The sequence below is a fragment of the Centruroides vittatus genome, unplaced genomic scaffold, assembly GCF_030686945.1.
Source record: "Centruroides vittatus isolate TY-2023 unplaced genomic scaffold, ASM3068694v2 contig_480, whole genome shotgun sequence".
In the NCBI taxonomy this organism is placed as follows: Eukaryota; Metazoa; Arthropoda; class Arachnida; order Scorpiones; family Buthidae; genus Centruroides; species Centruroides vittatus.
The window spans coordinates 337,423-356,882 of NW_027122270.1; the positions used below are offsets into that span (position 1 = coordinate 337,423).

Below are 19,460 nucleotides of genomic sequence, written 5' to 3' on the forward strand. Positions count from 1 at the left end.
GTTAATCTTAGCATTATCCAATTCACAGGCTTTAATATAATATATACAGTACACACATACACACTCACTCTCTCTCACTCAGAGCTAGCAATGATACCATAGAAAAAAGTATACGAATTTATACTTATACTGATAATTTCTTTCCAAATTACAGTGGATTTTCAATCTATCATTCTCATATCAATGGTTTTTCCACATCTATCGGTTGTTTTCTCCAGTCCCAAATAAGGACCCATGTAAGGATACATGTAATGTTAATTTTTCCCATATTCTTCATTCCTGCATTGTTCATTTTCCCAAAATGGTTGTTCTGAATTTTAGCTGAAAGAAAAATGTTATCCCCTTGTTACTCGTTTTACTCATAATAGAGGGCACTAGATTGAAACATTGATTTTCATGTACAGCAATAAAAGCATGCCAAATTTAACAGTTAAACCCTTTTGACTACAGCTAACCAGTTTTTATTGTGATTTTTGGCTACTTTTTGTCTACTGCTTTACAAAATACTGTACTTTATTGGTGATGTTTCCTCTTAAAGCCTGGTAACACTAATAAAAGTTAGCATGTTGTCTCAGTTGCCATCTGTATGATTATTTCAGGCTCTGTACAATGTATGATAATAGGGTTTTGTACAATAATTTCATAAATATGACTTAAACTCCAAAAACAACTGTTAATTATTGAAAAAGAAACTAATTCACAATCACTATTTTTATACGTATCACCTTTTCATTGATGTTTTGTGTCTTTTTTTACCACTACATTAAATTTTTGGAAGTTTTAGATTGGTTATTACCATATATTCGCAATTATAAGGTGCACCTTTGTCATACTTTTTGAGACCACTAACTGCTATACTTTTTTGGATACATTTTTTTAGTTATAGACATCCAGTTGAAAGGAGATTGTATAACAACGGGTATCTATGTAAAACCAACACATAGTCCACTATACATTCTGGCTAACTCGGACGACCCATACGGCTACAAACTGTTTGCTTTTTTGTGCACTCGTTAGAAGAGCGTATTTATATTGCTCTAATATACTAGACAGGATCAAGGAAATTAATAGAATCAACAAAACAGCTTCAAACTTGAGATATAAAAAAGAGTACAATAGAAGGACTAATTAGAAGATATGAAGGAGGCAAAAAAAGAACCCAAACAAATCAATTTAAAGTTGCCAAGTTCACTTGTAGTAAGAACATGAAACGAGTGTCAGACAAAAAACACTCCAAAATAGTTTTCAAAAGAGCTCCTAATTTATATAGTATTCTGAGAAATGATAAAGAGATGCTTAAAAAAGATAAAGTGGGAGTATATAGAATTCCATGTGAAAATCAGCAATTAGGAATTAAAGACTATATTGAGATCACAAGAAAGAATTTAGCTATTAGACTTACGGAGAACAAGTATGGCATTAATAAAAGACATTGCAACAGAGTTTTGTCCAGTATGGCACAAATAGAGGACTCTATAGTTAAATGGAATGAAGCAATTATCCTCAGGGCCATGCATTCCCCATCATTAGCAATGAACAAAGAAAAAATTGAAATCTATAAAAGTAATTTAAAGGATGGTTGTATTAATGCCAGGGATGCACCTACCCGTATACTTGGATGCTTTTTTTTTTTTTATGTATTTTATTATATTATTTATATCGTTATTGTTTTATTTTATTTAATATATTTTATTTTATTATTTATTTGTTAATTTATCTAATATTTTTGTTTCAAATTTAAATGTAAAATGTTTGGATGTTCCATCATTAAAATGTTAAATTTTTGCAAATACATTTAAATTCAGTTACATCTGAAGATGTTCTATTGAATTAGGTTGAAAACAGTAGTGTTTTATTTAATAAACATTTCTCAATGACAGAAGGTGTAAAAAATACTATTAGAACTATTACTTTAAAATCTATATTTGATTTTGAGGAACCGAATAAGATTTATTTTGTTATAATTTAAATTTTCTCTAAACTTTAAAATTACAGAACAAAGTTTTTCATGAAACAGCTTTAATCTCAAACTTATGCTGAGAAAAGACCCGTGCTTTCGTTTTCTGCTGCAAACTAGTGATGTAACGAATATTCGGTTACTACCCGGTATTCGGCCTAGTTTTCACTATTCGGCCGAATACCGAATATTTAAATCACTATTCGGCCGAATACCGAATATTTAGTCACTATTCGGCCGAATACCGAATACCTAAAAACAGGAGTAAGAAATAACAAAAACACAGTAAATTAATCATTTTGGTAACTTTTATTAATGCTGAAAATTAAACTATAATTATTAAAGTTAATAAGAAATAGCATCTAACTCTAGTATTAAATTATTTCGTAATTAAATAATATAGCCTTTATCTAGCCCGATATCTTATGGCATTGATGGCGTGTAGGTTAGAATGTATCGGGCATTAATATTATTGTTTAGTTAATTATATTATATTCGTATTCGTGTATATTTTTATATTTTTTACGATATTTTAAAATGATTTACGAAACGTTTTATTGAAACTTATATAATTCTTTCATTAAATACGATATCTATTTCTAGAAGATGAGTAACTAATATATAATTTATTTTATATATAAAGCAAAGAAGGAGCATTTTTCATTATATACAAAAGATAACATTTGAAATCATGTTAATTTTAAAAATATTGACAAAAACAATAGCATTAAAATATCACAAAACTTCACAAATAGAAAACCCCCAATAATATATTTGAACTGTTCCACAACTGGGCAGAAACTAGACCATATGTCCCCACTAAAGTATATCCTTAGGGCACTATTCAGTCTACAAATACATAGTAAAAACAAAATTTTAGCGTTAAAAAGATCGATTGCAAATAGAATAACTTATAAGTTATAACTTACATCTAAATACATTTTAATATGTATATATGTATACATTTTAATATTTTAATACATACTAATTACATTCAAATAATTTAGACCTACTGGAAGAAAAAATCGTAGTGACAGCGGTCCAATAGAGAGCAGAGTGCGCGATCCTTGCCATAATGCGGTTTGCGCGCCAATTTTCGTACGTGCGTTAATCAAGCTGAATAGTTTGGCCGAATATTCGGCCATTCAGCCACACTCCTGGCCGAATATTCGGTATTCGGCCACGCTCCTAGCCGAATATTCGGTATTCGGCTGAGGCCAAATATACTATTCGTTACATCACTACTGCTAACACAATCCAGCATCGTCAATAATGTATTATAGTGTACTGTTTTCTTAAATTTTGTTTTACATTTTTAGTTTTGTATTCATTTCAATATCCGTGTTGCTCCTTTTTTCTATTTTATTTTAAAAGGTGGTGATTGTTTAATATCAGTTATGCGAACATTATTGGAATGGCTATTGTTAGATTCAGCTTTATTGAATTTTATAGATACACTGCCTTTTATGAATTTGAATTTCTTATAAAGTAATTCATTCTCAGAATAATTTTTGAGACAGTTTGTATAATAAAATAGTGGAATATCTGGTTATTGATAAATTAAAACATAATATAAATTACTAAATATTTCAATTTGGTATTGTAAAGTCTTGTGAGAGTCTCTGAATTTAATAATTGGAAAGAATTCCATCAGATTGGCTAAAATAAAAAATTAGCTATATTCAAGAAGTCAAAATTAACAGAATTTGTTAAACATGATGTATAAATTTGTGTGGTACTTTATCCTGAAACACACCCCATGTAATAGAGTAGCCTAATAAAGTATGTACTGTACATACATGTGATTTTGTACAATTTTATATGCTGTTTCTTCATGTAAACACAGTTTATTTTATTTTTAGGATTAGGATAATTTTTAGGATAGTTTATTTTTAAAATTTCACTTACAAATACTTTAGAAAATAGAATTTATTAAAATGTTTTGAAACTGTTTAAAATCACTCTTTTTTTCAAAGATTTTCAATTAACTGATTATTAGTGCACATTATTGGGTGTGTATTTGATATATGTTTATGCACTTTCTTAATGCAAACAAATAGTATATTGCAATATTTTGATATTGTTCTCAATTCCAAACTTATCTGTTAACTGTTAAAGTTCAATTATTACAATTTATAAGTATATTGGTGATGCTCTCAACTTCCTGGCAAGTCATGAGAATAAACTACATAAATCACCTCACAAATTAAATGACACGGATAACAAATTAATATTTAATTTACATAATTTAAACTTATAAGATATTTAATTTATAACAAGAAAAAATCAACTTTTATTGCAGTTACTCAAAATATATTTTATTTTCTATTTTTAGAGACGAAAAAGGAAACACTATTTCAGCAGAAAAGCAAAGTAGGTATAAAATTATTATTATTATTATTATTATTATTATTATAAATTTGTTGGTAATATTAATTATTAGATAATTTAATAAAATACTTTCACAAGATCTGTAAAAGGAACAGTGTATGGAAAAATATAAATCTATGATCTTTAAACTTAACAAACACATCATCAGTTACATCATTAAGACTTTTTGTAGATAAATTAACTTATTTTTTCCTTCTAAATGATTTTTTTCCCCCTTAAATTTAACAATTAAAATTATTTATAGATACAATTCTCTATAATGTAAATTTTATAGATTTTTATTTGATTTTAAAATATTAAGCAGTTCAAGATATTAGAAAATACTTATGATATTCTTTGTGTTTGTTAGAAAAAGATGACACTATAGAAAGTATTCTTGTTGGTCGCTGTTTCGGCCTTGTCCAGTTATGTAAGATTGTTATGGAAAATGTAAAAAGTGAGTATAATTTTTCTTTAATTGAAAAAGTTTTTTTGTTATAATTGCGATTTAATGACGACGATGATATTTTTTATAGATTTGAGTGTAAGAGCAACAGGGTAAGAAATTGTCCAGCTGGATCTGGAATCGGTTATGATAACGGAATTGATGTTGCCGTAGCAAAAACGTTGAGAGAAGTCGCTGTAATATATATATATGTATATATATATATTATATATATATTGAGTGGGATAATGCTCAAAAAAAAAAGTGACTGTTATATTATAAATTAAAATGGTAGAATCTTGGAGAAAAAAGAAATACCTCTTTAAATAGGTGCCTATTTACATTCATTGCAGCCAAGATTCTTGTTTTCCATATCAAATGCATTTCAAAATGTACGTTGTCTGTTTGACACCAAATCGGTTTTATTATGTGAACTTTTTGTATAATTGTTTATAAAATTATAAAATTGTTTGTTATATGAGAATGAATGGTGTACATTAATTTGTTTAAAGAATCGAAAAGATTTTTATTACTTCAAATCAGATCTTTAGAAAATTTATGTACTTAACCTCCTGTCTGATTCGTTTCACAAACTTTCTTAATGGAATGAATTTGAACTCTGATTATAGAAGAAATCAAATGTGTAAAAGCTATAATTTATTTATGAAGCTGAGAGAAAATGTATAATTCCATTTGAGTCAACCTCAAGCAAATGTGACATTTTATTGTACCAAAGTTAATAATTTTTTAACAATTGTAAATAGTCATTGTAAAAATATGACATTTATTCATTATCAAACATTCACACAATTAATTTATTGGCATGCGTTTATCATGTGGATATAGTTTAGTTACATAATCTCTTATTCTTCGTTGCATTTTCTATAAATAAAACTGTTTGTATAGTAGTAACAAATTTTTTATATTATTTATTATTTTTCTTCATGTGATTGATTGATCGATTGATTGCATTCATACATAATTGCAACAAAAAAAAGTTTGTCAAAAGAGTTAATGTTTGAAATATTGGACTTTGTAATATTCGCAGGCAAATGTTATTGTTTAATAGTATTATATATATTTTTTAAATTGCCTATGAATAACGTTTTTTTTTTTTTTTTTTGTTGTTTTAAATGTAGAACAACTCTTGGATAAATTCCATTTGATCCCAGCGATGTTTATTTACAATATAGTTTTTTTTTTTTTTATATATATATATATATTATTGAAACTTATATTTTATTATATACTACATTATCGTTTTTCAAATGTGATTTTTACCTTGTGCCTCATTTCATCCAATTCAAAATAATAATGCATTTCAAATGTCAAAGTATATTTTTTATTTTATTCCATTAATATATTTTGCTTTCAGATGAATGAATATACTGTGTTCAACATGGCAAAATAGCATGTTTTTCTATTATACAATCAAAATGCCGTCATAATTATAATATATATTCGAAAGAAGTAGCCACAGAACTCCATACATCAAAATAATAATAGCAAAATATATCCTACATATTGTGCCGATAAACTTATTTTTCCAATAATTAGTGCAAATACAAGTTGTTATAAATATGCCATGTTGAATATCAGAATTGTTCCTTCAGAAGTATTAGTGATAAACATGTTTGTAGAAATTACAATGATATACTCTGTCCACAAGTTCATATGTATTATATACAATTTTTTTTTTTCCCAGACTATTATTTTGTTTATTTGATTGGAGTTTCTAAAGATCAGGGTTTGTTGATGGATCTGATTTAGAAGTTAGTGAACACAGTGATATTTTTATATAGTTATGACTGTTACATCTTATTCTGTTAAGACAGCCTTGCAACATTTGAGTCCGATTGTACCGATCTGATTTTGAAGTATGTGAATGTGTGATCTAATTATTTTTCGAGAATTTTTTAGGATAATAGTGAACTTGTCTATAAAAAAAAAAAATAATGATGATTATCCTTAAATTGTAACTATAAATCTGGAATAATAAAGGTTGGGAGGCTAGAAAATGGATTTGGATTGTCCAAAATCCATATTCTGATTGCGCAGATCTCACTCTTTCTGGATTTATTGCAATAATTTCAGGTTATTCAATTGAAATTTAAATGCCCTTTAAAATTTTTTCTTTTTATTAATTTATAAATTTGTAATTTTAATGCGTTTTCAGCATATTTAGATACGAAAAGCATAGTGAAGTTAGATTAAAATGTGATTTACGATTAAATATTTAGGAATAATTTAAGTCTTAACTGCATAATTTTATATTTGAATATTCTTGTATTTTAATACTATGAATATGTGAGATAATATATATGATTATTATTTTCTTTAAATGTTTTGAAATTGGAATTTTTTTTTTCATTAGTTTTCTGGAATATGGATGTGCTAGAATAATGATTCAAATAATTAATTTGGTGTGCCAAAATCAGAAAATATATTAATTTTTTGTATTTCTCTATTTTTTTAAAAGCATGAAATAGAATAAATTTCTTTTGTACAAACAGATTGAAAGTTAAATAATAATAATAATGAAAATGAGTAATCAAGGAAGAGATGCCTTTCATTTTTCCTACTTCTTTTTATACAAAACATTCATACAACTTTTATAAAATAAATAAATAAAGTCTCTCCATGTTGTTTTTAATTTAAAATTCTGTAAATGTTACAAAATGTAAATATTTTGTATTATTGTTTTATCTCTAAAAACGGATCAGTAATTTCATTCATCTTTTTAAAAATTCATTTATTGTAATTTTGTTCTTGAATAGATGTGAATGAAAAAAAATGTGTAAATTTTTAAATTTACTTTTGTTCTTATTTTCTGTTATATAAAACTTTATTTTTTACATTTTTTTTTTTTTCCTTTTTGTAGTTTGTACAGTTTTGTACATAATTAAATGACTTTAAATGCATATTCTGTATATAATTAATTTTTTAATTTCTAAATTTTTGTGTGTAAAATGAAAGTAAATATTTACACTAAGTCAAAAAAACGGGATACCATTTCATAGTCTTAATTGTAACCCATGTAGGTTTCCTGCATTTATGATGTAAAGTCTACCAAAGTGATTTAGTTTCTAAATCATATACTTATTTTGAATATTTTAGAGAGGAAAGATCAGCCGAAATTAAGAGGCCACCGATTGCGTGTATAGCTTTTGAGCACTTTTGACCCTCCCATTCTCTCTTAATTACATGTACAGTACTGTACGCGATATTATAGTCGGTGGGCTCCTACATTGAAGAAAGGAGTAAAAAGTTCTGCAAATATTTGTGACTACTAAGTAGCCTTATAAGAGCAGATTCGTTTGCCACTATAAAACTGAAAAATCCACGAATTCTAATGACCAGCAACCTTCTCTGGAAGCGTGCCACAAGGAATTTTGAATGCTTCTTGCGCGTTTTCTTAAGAGTACCAACAGGCTCCACACCCACCTTATAGTTTAAGATAGGCACCAATTGCAATAAAATAAGAATCAAATTCTTTATGTAGGCTAATTACCGTTTTCATTGAGGCATAAACCGAGCATAGAGACAAATACCAGAAACATACTTGCAATATTTTTAAACAGATAAAAAAAAAATAGTAGTGTATAAATTTCACCATGCAAAAGAAAAACACTAAATAAAAATGAGGACGATAATCTGCCTCCATACTATTAGTTTCTTATATTTTTGGGTCGAAATATCAATACAGTTAGATTTATACTTCGAATTTTATTTATTAAGAGAATAGACATTGTTCTTTCGTCACTGTGCAGTATAACTATTAAAAACAATGGTAAAATTATTACTAATCTTAAATGTCTTGTTAAAACAACTCGATATTATAATATTGCAAGACCTAGTTTTTAATCGGCAATAAAATAAAGAATAATTATATGAAAAGAAAATTTACAATCGAGAAAGGAAATAAAAATATAAAACACGAGATAACTAGAAATAAGCAACTGGTACATTTAACTATTCAAGTAGGCTATAGTTTGGCCTAATCAAAATAAAATCATTTGTTACGTAATAACTTTAGAGATGTGTTCCACATCCATTTGTAAAATACATTTAAAAAATATATTTTTATCTTTACACACCGGCATTAATAAATTTAATATATAAATTTATTCAACTTATTAAACATATGTTGATAACCTTTGAAAGGAAGAAGCTCTATCTAGCAAAAAAACATCAAATGTAAAATATAAATAATAATTAAAAGCGTTTGAATAAATATTGTAGTAAGATAATTGAGAATTACTATACTAAAGTGGATCAGTGAGGGCTAAAGTTCATACAAATTTCGGGAAGTGGAGATCGGAAATTAATTTCCTATATCGATAAAGGAAGTTCACACCCTTTTAACTAATTGGGAGAATGCTTGAGACTTTGTAGGATTCAGACGATGCTTTTCTCACTGTTTTCGAGCATGGAAGGAAATTCTGCCATCAGGTAAAAGTCTTTTAACTGTAATTTAATATAGTGGATAGAGTATGTTCGAGATCGTGTATCGATAGCATATATATAGTATATAAGTTGTTTTAAGGAAGTCGAAAGTCTATATCTTTTATAAACTTTTATTAATAATATACGAAATGATCGCTCTATAAGGTATCGTCTTAGTGCGATAGGCGTCCGGATTCGAGTTCCATTTGTTTTCGTGCCTAATTTGATTAGGATATTGTTCCTTACATTGGTAAATGTCGTTCACAATGAGCAAAATTGCTCTCGTTCGTACAGATTTACTACTAATAGTCAGTAGGGTCTGAAGATCCGTAGAATTACTAGATAAAATCGATAGGATTTCGTGTGGCACCAACATATATGGATTACATGGAGATGCTCAGTTTTGTCCATTACGGCAAGCTCGAGCCAATTGGAATCTGTTAGCAATTCTATTGAACACAATTATTCACGAAAACTTTGAGATTGCGAGATTCTGGATAGATTTCGAGTTTAATTCCTAATAAATTCCATAAATCTATGAGGGAATACAAATTAATAGTTTGTTTGCAGAAAATAATTTAGTAGGCCTTTTTATCGTTAATTTTGTATTATTAGTTTCATATATACTCGACATTTAAGTTCATTTACAATTATAAAATTAGCGTAGTTTATTTTAAAGTTTTGTGTGAATCTTGGCTCCGTTTAACTCGCCAATGTTATGCTAAATATTTACGTATATGTGACACGTAAATAATGAAAATATATTTTACAACATCTAATCTCATTGATTGAAAAATATCGTAAAAGTTCGATTTAAAATTTTTCATAATTATAGTTTTAAATTTTCTTTCGAGTGATTCATAATGGTTAATTGCTTCAACGGAAATAACAAATCTGGAAAGGAAGAGGGTTCTTTGGGGCCAGAGGAAATATTCTTGATAAAATTGTTCCTTTCCTGACTTGGAAAAACTTTTCGATTAATCTACGCATTAAAATTCTCAATAAACGAAAGATTCTTTTATATATTCTATACCCTAAAAACCGCCATTACTACATTCTTGAAATCCATATTAATATTTGAAATATTACAAATATGTTCAAATATTTCGTTTATTACGAAGAATCTGTCTGTTTAGGATTCGGTCTGGACACTCGTGATTTTTCCATGAATAGATTTAAATTAGGGCATCGTTTCCTATCTTTCGGCTTTTATTGAGATCGAGCCCTCTTGTAATATGCAAAATTAAGATTTATCGTATAATATTCTGGTGTTTTATGTCAAAGATGGATTGGATAGATTATAAAGCAATGCAACATTTGAAGCGATCTGCCAAAGGGGTGCCTCCCTGGAGGACTTTCTATGGGAACTAGTCCCTATTTAGATATTAGGCACATGAATAAAACATGAAAAACTTCGCTTGGCCAGCCCATTTTCAGGCGGGAATAGTGGTAGTTGGTCGCCAACTACCACTATTCGGTGGTATTATCCATTTGCCACTGAACAGTGGTTTCATTCTTGTGTCAGAAAACCAATCAAAACCAATTTAAAATGTAAAAATATTATCACTTTTCGTCCATTCGTTTGTCTGTCAGTTTGTTTCGTGAAATATGGTTTCTAATACATTTTTAAGTTATATTTATATTTAATTACTGATATTGATTTGAATGATTACATATTTTATGATATTGTATTGATAAATAGAAATCAAGTATATTCATTTGTATTTGCTGTATAGAAGTATAAATTTATCTATATATACAATAAAACATAATTCTATTTATTATTAAATTTAGGAAAAGTGAATCCTTAAAATAAATTTTAAAATTCTATTTTTGTTTTGTATCTATAAATGGCAATTCAAATTCCTCTCGAATCTCAATGATATTATTTCTTATGATTTCTAATTTCATGAAGCATTTAATCATATTAAATTTCAAAATAAATCATTAACGCTTTAAAAGGTGTCGACTTAACGTTCCGTGGCATCCGGGTTCGAATCCGGGCGAGCAATTTACAGTGTTTTTTTCACGAGCCATTCCGGATATGTTTGAGTATTAAAAAAAAGTTCCCTTGATGGCCACAGGGCAAAAATAGTATAAAAAAAATAATAATAATATAATATACAGGGTGTATCGGTACAGCGGTTACAAACTTTCAGGAGAGATAGAGTACGCCTAGACGATGGGAAATCACATAGCAATGCATGGTCGGAAACGCTTTCATGGCGCGGTAGTGACGACACAAAACACAAGAAAGGAAGGACACGAACAGGGAGAGAAAACATGTTTATTATTCTTAGTACAGCAAAAATCAAAGAAGGCGTTCGAAATTACGACCCCGGGCCGTGATGCAGGCCTCACATCTCCGGCGCATTGAAGATCTAACGTTGTCGAAAATACCGGGCGTGTCCCGGACTTCTCCAGCAGCTGCCACGATGCGTGCAACAAGTTCCTCAGCACTGTTAGCTGGAGTTTCGTACACCATTGCCTTGACGTACCCCCAGAGGAAGTAGTCAAGGCAAGTGAGGTCTGGCGATCGAGCGGGCCAATGCACCGGATCACTCCGCCCGATCACTATTGTGTCCCGCCATTGTGTCGTCACTACCGCGCCAGGAAAGCGTTTCCGTCCATGCATTGCTATGTGATTTCCCATCGTCTAGGTGTACTCTATCTCTCCCGAAAGTTTGTAACCGATGTACTGATACACCCTGTATAATTACATATTAATCAAATCCGTTGTATGATAGCAATAAACAAATGACGCCGCCGAATTTTAAGATGGCGATTCTTTAAGCGAAAACAGATATTCACTAAAATTCTTATACACAATATATAGAAAATTCTTCAATAAGTTAAAATATATTAATAAATATTTTAATGTAAAATGCGTAAAATCGATAAGTTTAAAAATGTAACATTGTAGCATACAATACTTATTCTATAAATAAGTATTGTATGTATACGGTACTTTCAATTATGTACTCGAAGAAATATGAAAAATATTCTTTCAAATAGATTATATATTTAATTTTATATTATTTTTCTGCTAATTAATTTTAATAAGTTATAAAAAGGCATTTTTTGGAGTAAATAAAGAAAAATTCTTTTTATTAGGTTACATTTAGGCTAATAAACAAGTTAATTATTTGAAAAATTTGTTAGAGCTGTTGGTAGAGTTGCCATTTATCAGTAACCAAAACAATAAATTAATTTTGTTATATCCTATGAATATAAAAGACCAAGTTACAAAAACAAATATGTAATAATATATCAAAAATAAATAGCGTAATGTCCTTTTCTAACTTTTTAAAAGGAGAAAACAAATAAATAAAAGAATGGGAGAAAAACGCCGATTTTTATAATGGAAAATAATTTCGGATTTTAGCTATATTTTATAACAAAAGCAGAAAACCCATTTATCACGTTTGCCCCTTTACATGTGGCTTCACTGTCAATGCTGTTGAGTACGAGGAGAAGCTAATGTCTCTTTGATACAAACAATTAAATAGACAACATATTTTAAAGTTTTATATCGACAGAGATTAATTTTTTACGAAAATAAACGAAATTTAAAATTATTATAAATATATATATCTATATTATATTTCATATAAACACCGATTTTGATTACACGTTTATTCAAAAAACATTTTATCAATAAAGTATATAATCGAACCTCTGAACGACAGCCACTGACGGGAAGATAAAATGTGGCCGTTGTTCGGAGGTTATTTTATATGCTGTTCAAAAAGGAATGTTCCTGAAGAAATAACGGCCAGTCCACGCCACCAAAATCATGTTTTTAACCACGGCCACTGCCATCAAAATGACGGCAGAAAATGCACTGTATAAAAGGCCATTATTAGAAAGAAAATAAGAATTCTTAGCAATCATTTTTCTTATATTGTTATATAACAAAATAAATAAATTTTTTGCTAAGCAAAATTGTCAATTGACTTAGCCGAAATCATGCAATTCGCAAATTCTAATAAGAATTTAAAGGATTTAAAATATTGGTGTATTAATAATAGATAATATAGACACAAAGTATCCATAAAAGAGTTCTTCACATAATGTTATTTTTTTAAAATTCGCCTGTATAAAAGGATAAAATCTATTCAGTATTTAAAGATTTTCTTTAAAAAAAAAAAACTATTAAAAAATGGCTTTACTTACTTATCTAGCACTGTTATTTGTCTCTATTGGACTTACTTTCTTTTTCTATAATCTTTTCCCCTTTTACTTCCTCTTTAAATGCCTTTCTACACGTTACTCTCTCTATAAATGATGCTATTCCATGATTGGTGAATTTCTCTTCCTAAATTATTATTATTTCGGTTAATGTTACCTATGGTTCCAAAATGGCGGCTCATCTCTGATTCCAGTAAATAGAAGAAAGAAAACAGTAGGGACGCACGTTCTAACCTAACCTAACCTAACCTATTCTAATAATTTTGTTGGTAATAATTATGGTAATTTATTATAATAGGTTAGGTTAGGTTAGAACGTGCGTTCCCACTGTTTCCTTTTTTCTATTTACTGGAATCAGAGACGAGCCGCCATTTTGGAACCATGGGGTAACATTAACCATTAATTCTATTACCTTGTTTTTTATACGTATTGTACATTTGATTTATAGTTGAGTACTTTTGGCACTTGCATAGGTTTAACATATTTTTTATACTTTTATCTCCTAGTGTACAAAAACAGAATGCACAGGTGAAAATAAAGGTATTTTCTTTTGACTTTTTTGACTAAGATCTCCTCTATTTGCTAAAGTAATAAGTCCTATTAATAAACAGTATATGAGGATACAAACAGAAATGGATAAAAGTAAGGACATAGAGGCAAAACTTGTTCAAAACGAAAGCCTGCCAAACCGGAAAAAAAATATCCGTCACTGTGCAATTTCGGTTTAGGCCGCGACTCCACTAGCCGTAAAAGGGCCGTAAAACCCCTCACCGTAAAAGCTTTTAATCACGTGACCATGATATTTTACGCCTGAGCAGGTCGTAAAATCAACGTAAAAGCGAGTTGAACACTGCTCAACTCGCTTTTACGGTGAGGGGTTTTACGGCCCTTTTACGGCTAGTGGAGTCGCGGCCTTACACAGGTTTTACTGTAAATCATTATTAACATTCAATTTTATATGAACAAGTTGATTTTCATTTGATGTAACAACATAAAATTTTTCATTTTCTTCTTAAATTATGTTTTTAATTACTTTCGAATTATAATTAATTACACATTAAAATGTTTTAAATATAAAATTTATTAATATTAATATTTTTAATTTAGGATTTTCTTGCTGACAACAGTGACTTTAAACTTAATAAATGTATGCAGATCGTGGGAAGTTCAGGTAAAAATAATTTTATTTATATATATTTTTTAAGTTATTATATATCAATGTAGATTAATAAAATATATTATTTAATTTCCTTAGATATATATTCTAGATCTAGGTATAGATCTAGAAGAATTTGTTAGAATTATAAATAGTTTTCATTGTCTAAAGCAGGGGTGGGCAACCCGCTGTCCGAATCAAACAAAGTATTAATAAATATATCAATTTTCCAACTTTGTCTTTTTCTTTTTTTGATCTTTTTTTCCCAATTTTTACCACGAGTTCGATCAGCCCCATAGCCTACACGATTGAAGAGATTGCCCATGAAAAGTTCCTAAGGTTTCCGATCTGGAGCCAAACCCTAATTTCCCAGAGCCGGTATCTTTGAAGGGCTGGGCTTCGAATTCCAATTGGCTGAGAAAATTTTGTGTGTGGGTTATTGTGGACATGTCGGACTCCATCCTTTATCATTCACGTTATCGTAAACGTACATAAAAAGGCCTTCTTAGTGTTGTTAGGTTAGAAAGCGTTAAAAAATAGCGAGAAGAACAGAATAAAAAGCGGATATAAGAGCAGTTGTGCATAAAATTAAAACTTACTCGAACTTTGGAAAAGTATCTTTAGTTTCAATAAGTTTTTTAAGAAGTTTGTGTTAAGATGCCAGTTAAAAATAGTCAGTTTTTACGTAAAGTTGGCTGTAATATTCCATTTAAGTAAAGAAACATCATACTTTATGCTTAGTTTTGCTTAGATTTAGTTTTTAGCTTAAGGTTTACTTACGTCAACTTCGACTTTAAGAACGTGTGCAAATGTCTAACACTATCAAAACGTTTGGCTAAGGAACGAAGAATTTGATCCGGTTGATTCCCGACATTGACTTAGGAATTAGGCACATCTCTGTGATGTGCAGAATTATAAGAATAATGTCTTTCTGTCGACATCATAATAGGAATAACGTCGTCATAATTCGGTACGTCATAAGGATTTATGATGTTATTCCTGTTATGATGTCGACAGAAAAACATTATTCCTATAATTTATAACCAAACAAGCCTCCCAATGACGTAGGTGAACATGATACAACATACCGTCACATAATGACGCATTTTATAGTAAATTATAAGTTAATTAAAGGCCATATTAATCTCATATATTAACCTCGAACTGGATTATTGTAAAATACATAACCCAGCACAATTGGCAGAAGAACTGAGGCAAATAGTTTTAACAGATGATGAATACATATCTGCTTTAGACCATCAAAACTTATACCCTTCAATTAAACTACAACCTTGTCACGATAGTTTACTTAATTAAGTAGAAGCGTAGAAGGGCAGGGCATCCAGACCATCCATATCCAAACTTTGAAAGAGATAGCGCAATTAATATGCTACACTTTTGAAGGCGAGGTATACCTGCAAAAAAGAGGTGTCCCAATGGGTAGTCCTATGGCAGGATTACTTTGCCAGCTAGTGCTAAGAAGTATGGAGAGTACCCTTATTCCAAAAATCTAAAATAACATTTTACTATATAAACGTTACGTTGGTGATGTATTAATCATATGGAACGAAAAATAAAACATACAGCAGTTTGTCAACACCGTCAACAACAATCCGTATGGGTTGAGAATAACCTTAGACCAATTCAGCAATGCGAGGACACATTTCGTCGATTTAATCACCCTAGCGAATGGCGAAACCGTACGAGTGTCTATCTTAATTTAGATCTGGAAGAAAGAGCAAAACAAGCAAATACATAGGATACACATCCAGAAACCCCTCTACGAGACTTATAGACCATCAGTATGACGTACCGTACGTAAAGGCAAAACCACAAATAAGTAACACGGCACTTTTTCGGAACGTAATTACCTTGTTATACTAGTGATACCTATATTTGATTTAGCATTACGGAAAATGTATAAATAATGCTATTGATTAATTAAATTATATTCATTTTTATAAAGGCATAGATTTTATAATTATTAATTACTTTTCTCTTTACAGTTAGCCATTGCCGATAGAAACAAAAGGCAATTATATCATCCGACGGATTTTGTTTTGGGTTTGGATACGAAAGTAGACGAGAGTGGTCCTTGGGGTCCGTGGACGATAAGAAGTACATGTTCTAGAACGTGTGGTGGAGGTGTTTCCTTCCAATCCAGAATATGCATGGATTATCGGTAAGCATTTCCACATTAACTAGAAATTTCCCCGCCAGATTTATCTAAAGTTTAAGTTAGATTGTTCGTCTTCATTAGCCATTAAGTAAAGTTTTATTCGTAATTTTACCTTAGACAATTTTTGAAATTGTAAATTATAGTAATGGAATTTAAAAAAAAAAAAAAATGAATTTTATATCGTAGGGTAGGTGGATTTCATAGTTGCGTGGGACCTTCTAGAAAATATTTTTCTTGTAATATTCAGGTAAGTTTTACAGATTAAAATATCGTCTGCAGTGGCAATTATGTAATATTAATTTATATTATATAAATAAAAGTGAAATTATTATTTAACTTTTTCTAGGATTGTCCACCGAATGCGAGAGATTTCCGAACGGAACAATGTGCCCGATTCAACAGTATCCCTTTTGAAGGAAAATATTATAGTTGGATTCCTTTTTATGGCGGTTCGTTAATTTAATTATATTTTCGTACAAAAATGTATACATATTTTATTAATGTCAATTATTCGAATTTTTATTGTCTTTCATGCTTAAAATACTCAATTCTAAAAACAAGAAAGTTGGCTCGATATGAGAATGTTCGGCAAATTTATAAATTTTAATAAATAAAGTTTAATTCGGTATTTTAATTAATCTGAATTCTAAGTGATCCATGATTCTATATAACAATAGAAATAAATTGTTTTCTGAATGTAATAAAATTGAAACAAGAAGACTGTTTTAATTTTATTATAGCCTATTCAAAAACAACGGCGTAAAGACAAGACATAACAATGTATTTCACATTGTATTCTGCACGTAATCACATAAACTCGTGTACATTCCGCGCAATACATTACTAAAATACTTCGAGAAGAATTAATTAATATAAATATCACATTAATTAATTGAAATTCTTTTTTTTTCTAGCGCCCAATCCATGTGAACTAAATTGTATGCCCAAAGGTGCAAGATACTATCATCGAAGAGCTCGAAGAGTTATAGACGGAACTTTATGCCATAACGATGGAACTACTGATATATGTGTTAATGGTATATGCTTGGTATGTTAAAGTTATAAATAGGTTTGATCAATATTATTATTTACTTTTTTAATGGGTTAAAATCTTTAAATTATTTTGAAACGTCGAGAAATTCCAAAAAATTGTGTTTTTTTTTTTTTCTTCTATATGTATGGATATTAGTGTGTGGGGGGAGACACGATTTTGTTCACCATCTTTGAAGTTTAATAACTCCTGTAGTTTTTGTCGAAAATTTCTAAAATCTTGCAGGTTGGTTTGCTTATTAGGGGGATTGATGCTATTCAAGTTTGGTGATTAAAGGTTGAGGTGATGGGAAGATAAAGGGATCGTGTGTATCTCCAGTAGGGTCTGACTTAATGACGATTTTACACGTTATTAGCATTAACAATCTCTTATAAAACCTACCCCTACCTTCAAAATTAAGCTTTTTGCCATTTTATAATAGTTAAAAAATATAAAAAGTTGTTTTAATAAAATATGATAATAGATGGCGCCACTAAATGTTGCCTGGAATGTGAGTCAACTCTTTACTGGATTTTTTTCAGATGATTTTTCTAGTCTTGTGCTTGGTTTTCAAGGTTCTTTTGATGCTGGTCTGCAATTTTTATTGCAGACCAAAATGGTTGAAATATAATAAAATGCAAAAACTGCGGCTGTACTATAGATTACTACCTATGGAATTTCGGGACTTTGAGTATATATTTGAACTCAGGGAACCGAGACGAGTTCAACGGTACCCTACTTTTGGACCGGACACGAAAAATAAGAAAGTCATCGTATATACGATTTCTTGCCTTTCACAATGCATTCTACGCCATTTTAGAGTTTTCCACTAGGTGGCGTTCGACTGTTCGTACCTCCCGGAGGGCAGGCCGCTGAGTGTTTAACGTCACTAGTTATTGATTCACGTTAGTTCTTGAACAAAAGAAAAGAAAAGGAAGTGGCGTTCGACTGACTGTTCGTGCAATTTCTTGCCTTTCACTGCTTTTTTTTTAATGTGGTTTGCAGACTTTACCGCAAGATGGCGGTACTAGCAACTATGGTGTCGTCTGCATGATAGCATTAAAAAAGTATGATAACTTCCTTATTTTTCGCCTCCGGTCCAAAAGTAGGGTATAGTTGAACTCGTCTCGGTCCACTGAGTTCAAATATATACTCAAAGTCCCGAAATTCCATAGAGTGCAATCTATAGTATTCCCAAAACTGCATAAAATTTAATGAAATAAACAAGCGTCCACTGAAGCTCAACCTCTCCCCTTTCCCTTGTCCGATTTTGTTCGACCTGGCGTAACCCCCTCTCTTCCTTCCACTGTGGACATCATTTATGGACATCATGTTATCCTTATAACTCCTTATTATACTGTATATCCTTATATATGCGTTTATGTTTAAAACCTTTCATTTGAAAAGTATGAATTTTTTCGCGTATTTTTCTTATCCGGCCTCCCCTCCTTTATGATGTTAAGTTCAACTCTTCCACGAGCCAGTCTGAACACCCCTCAAGGTTCCTTTAGTTGACTCGTCGACAGGACTAGCAGGCAGACATTGCATTTGTGATTTTCATATTTCTATTATCATAAAACAATTAAAAGCTTTCATCTAAAGTGCAAATCTACTTAAAAGAAGGTATATGTGATTAGAAAAATTTGAATTCAATATGGAAGATCCCTCACAGAGAATCATAATGCA

The 19,460-nt window shown here is 29.9% G+C and overlaps 2 protein-coding genes across 5 annotated transcripts in view; both read left to right on the top strand.

Moving 5' to 3' along the window:
- Positions 1-7,284, top strand: part of LOC136977857 (transcriptional adapter 2-beta-like) — a 57,030-nt gene extending 49,746 nt beyond the window's left edge. For both annotated transcript variants that reach the window (XR_010881134.1, XM_067273444.1), the window contains exons 14-16: positions 4,293-4,330; positions 4,698-4,784; positions 4,864-7,284. Coding sequence is in view for 1 of the 2 variants with exons in the window: in XM_067273444.1 (XP_067129545.1) it covers positions 4,293-4,330; positions 4,698-4,784; positions 4,864-4,889 (151 nt within the window). In the remaining variant the exon portion in view is untranslated. The remainder of the gene's footprint in view (positions 1-4,292; positions 4,331-4,697; positions 4,785-4,863) is intronic.
- Positions 7,285-9,070: 1,786 nt separating this feature from the next.
- The window catches only part of LOC136977859 (papilin-like), a 108,218-nt gene continuing 97,828 nt past the window's right edge, over positions 9,071-19,460 (top strand). Inside the window, exons 1-6 of one of the 3 annotated variants that reach the window (XM_067273448.1) lie at positions 9,071-9,224; positions 14,517-14,580; positions 16,572-16,747; positions 16,931-16,991; positions 17,091-17,193; positions 17,659-17,792. In XM_067273448.1, the coding sequence (XP_067129549.1) occupies positions 9,178-9,224; positions 14,517-14,580; positions 16,572-16,747; positions 16,931-16,991; positions 17,091-17,193; positions 17,659-17,792 (585 nt within the window). In that variant the 5' untranslated portion in view covers positions 9,071-9,177. Of the gene's footprint in view, positions 9,225-14,516; positions 14,581-16,571; positions 16,748-16,930; positions 16,992-17,090; positions 17,194-17,658; positions 17,793-19,224; positions 19,398-19,460 lie in introns of those variants that run through there. The other 2 variants (XM_067273446.1, XM_067273447.1) reach the window with 2 other exon arrangements.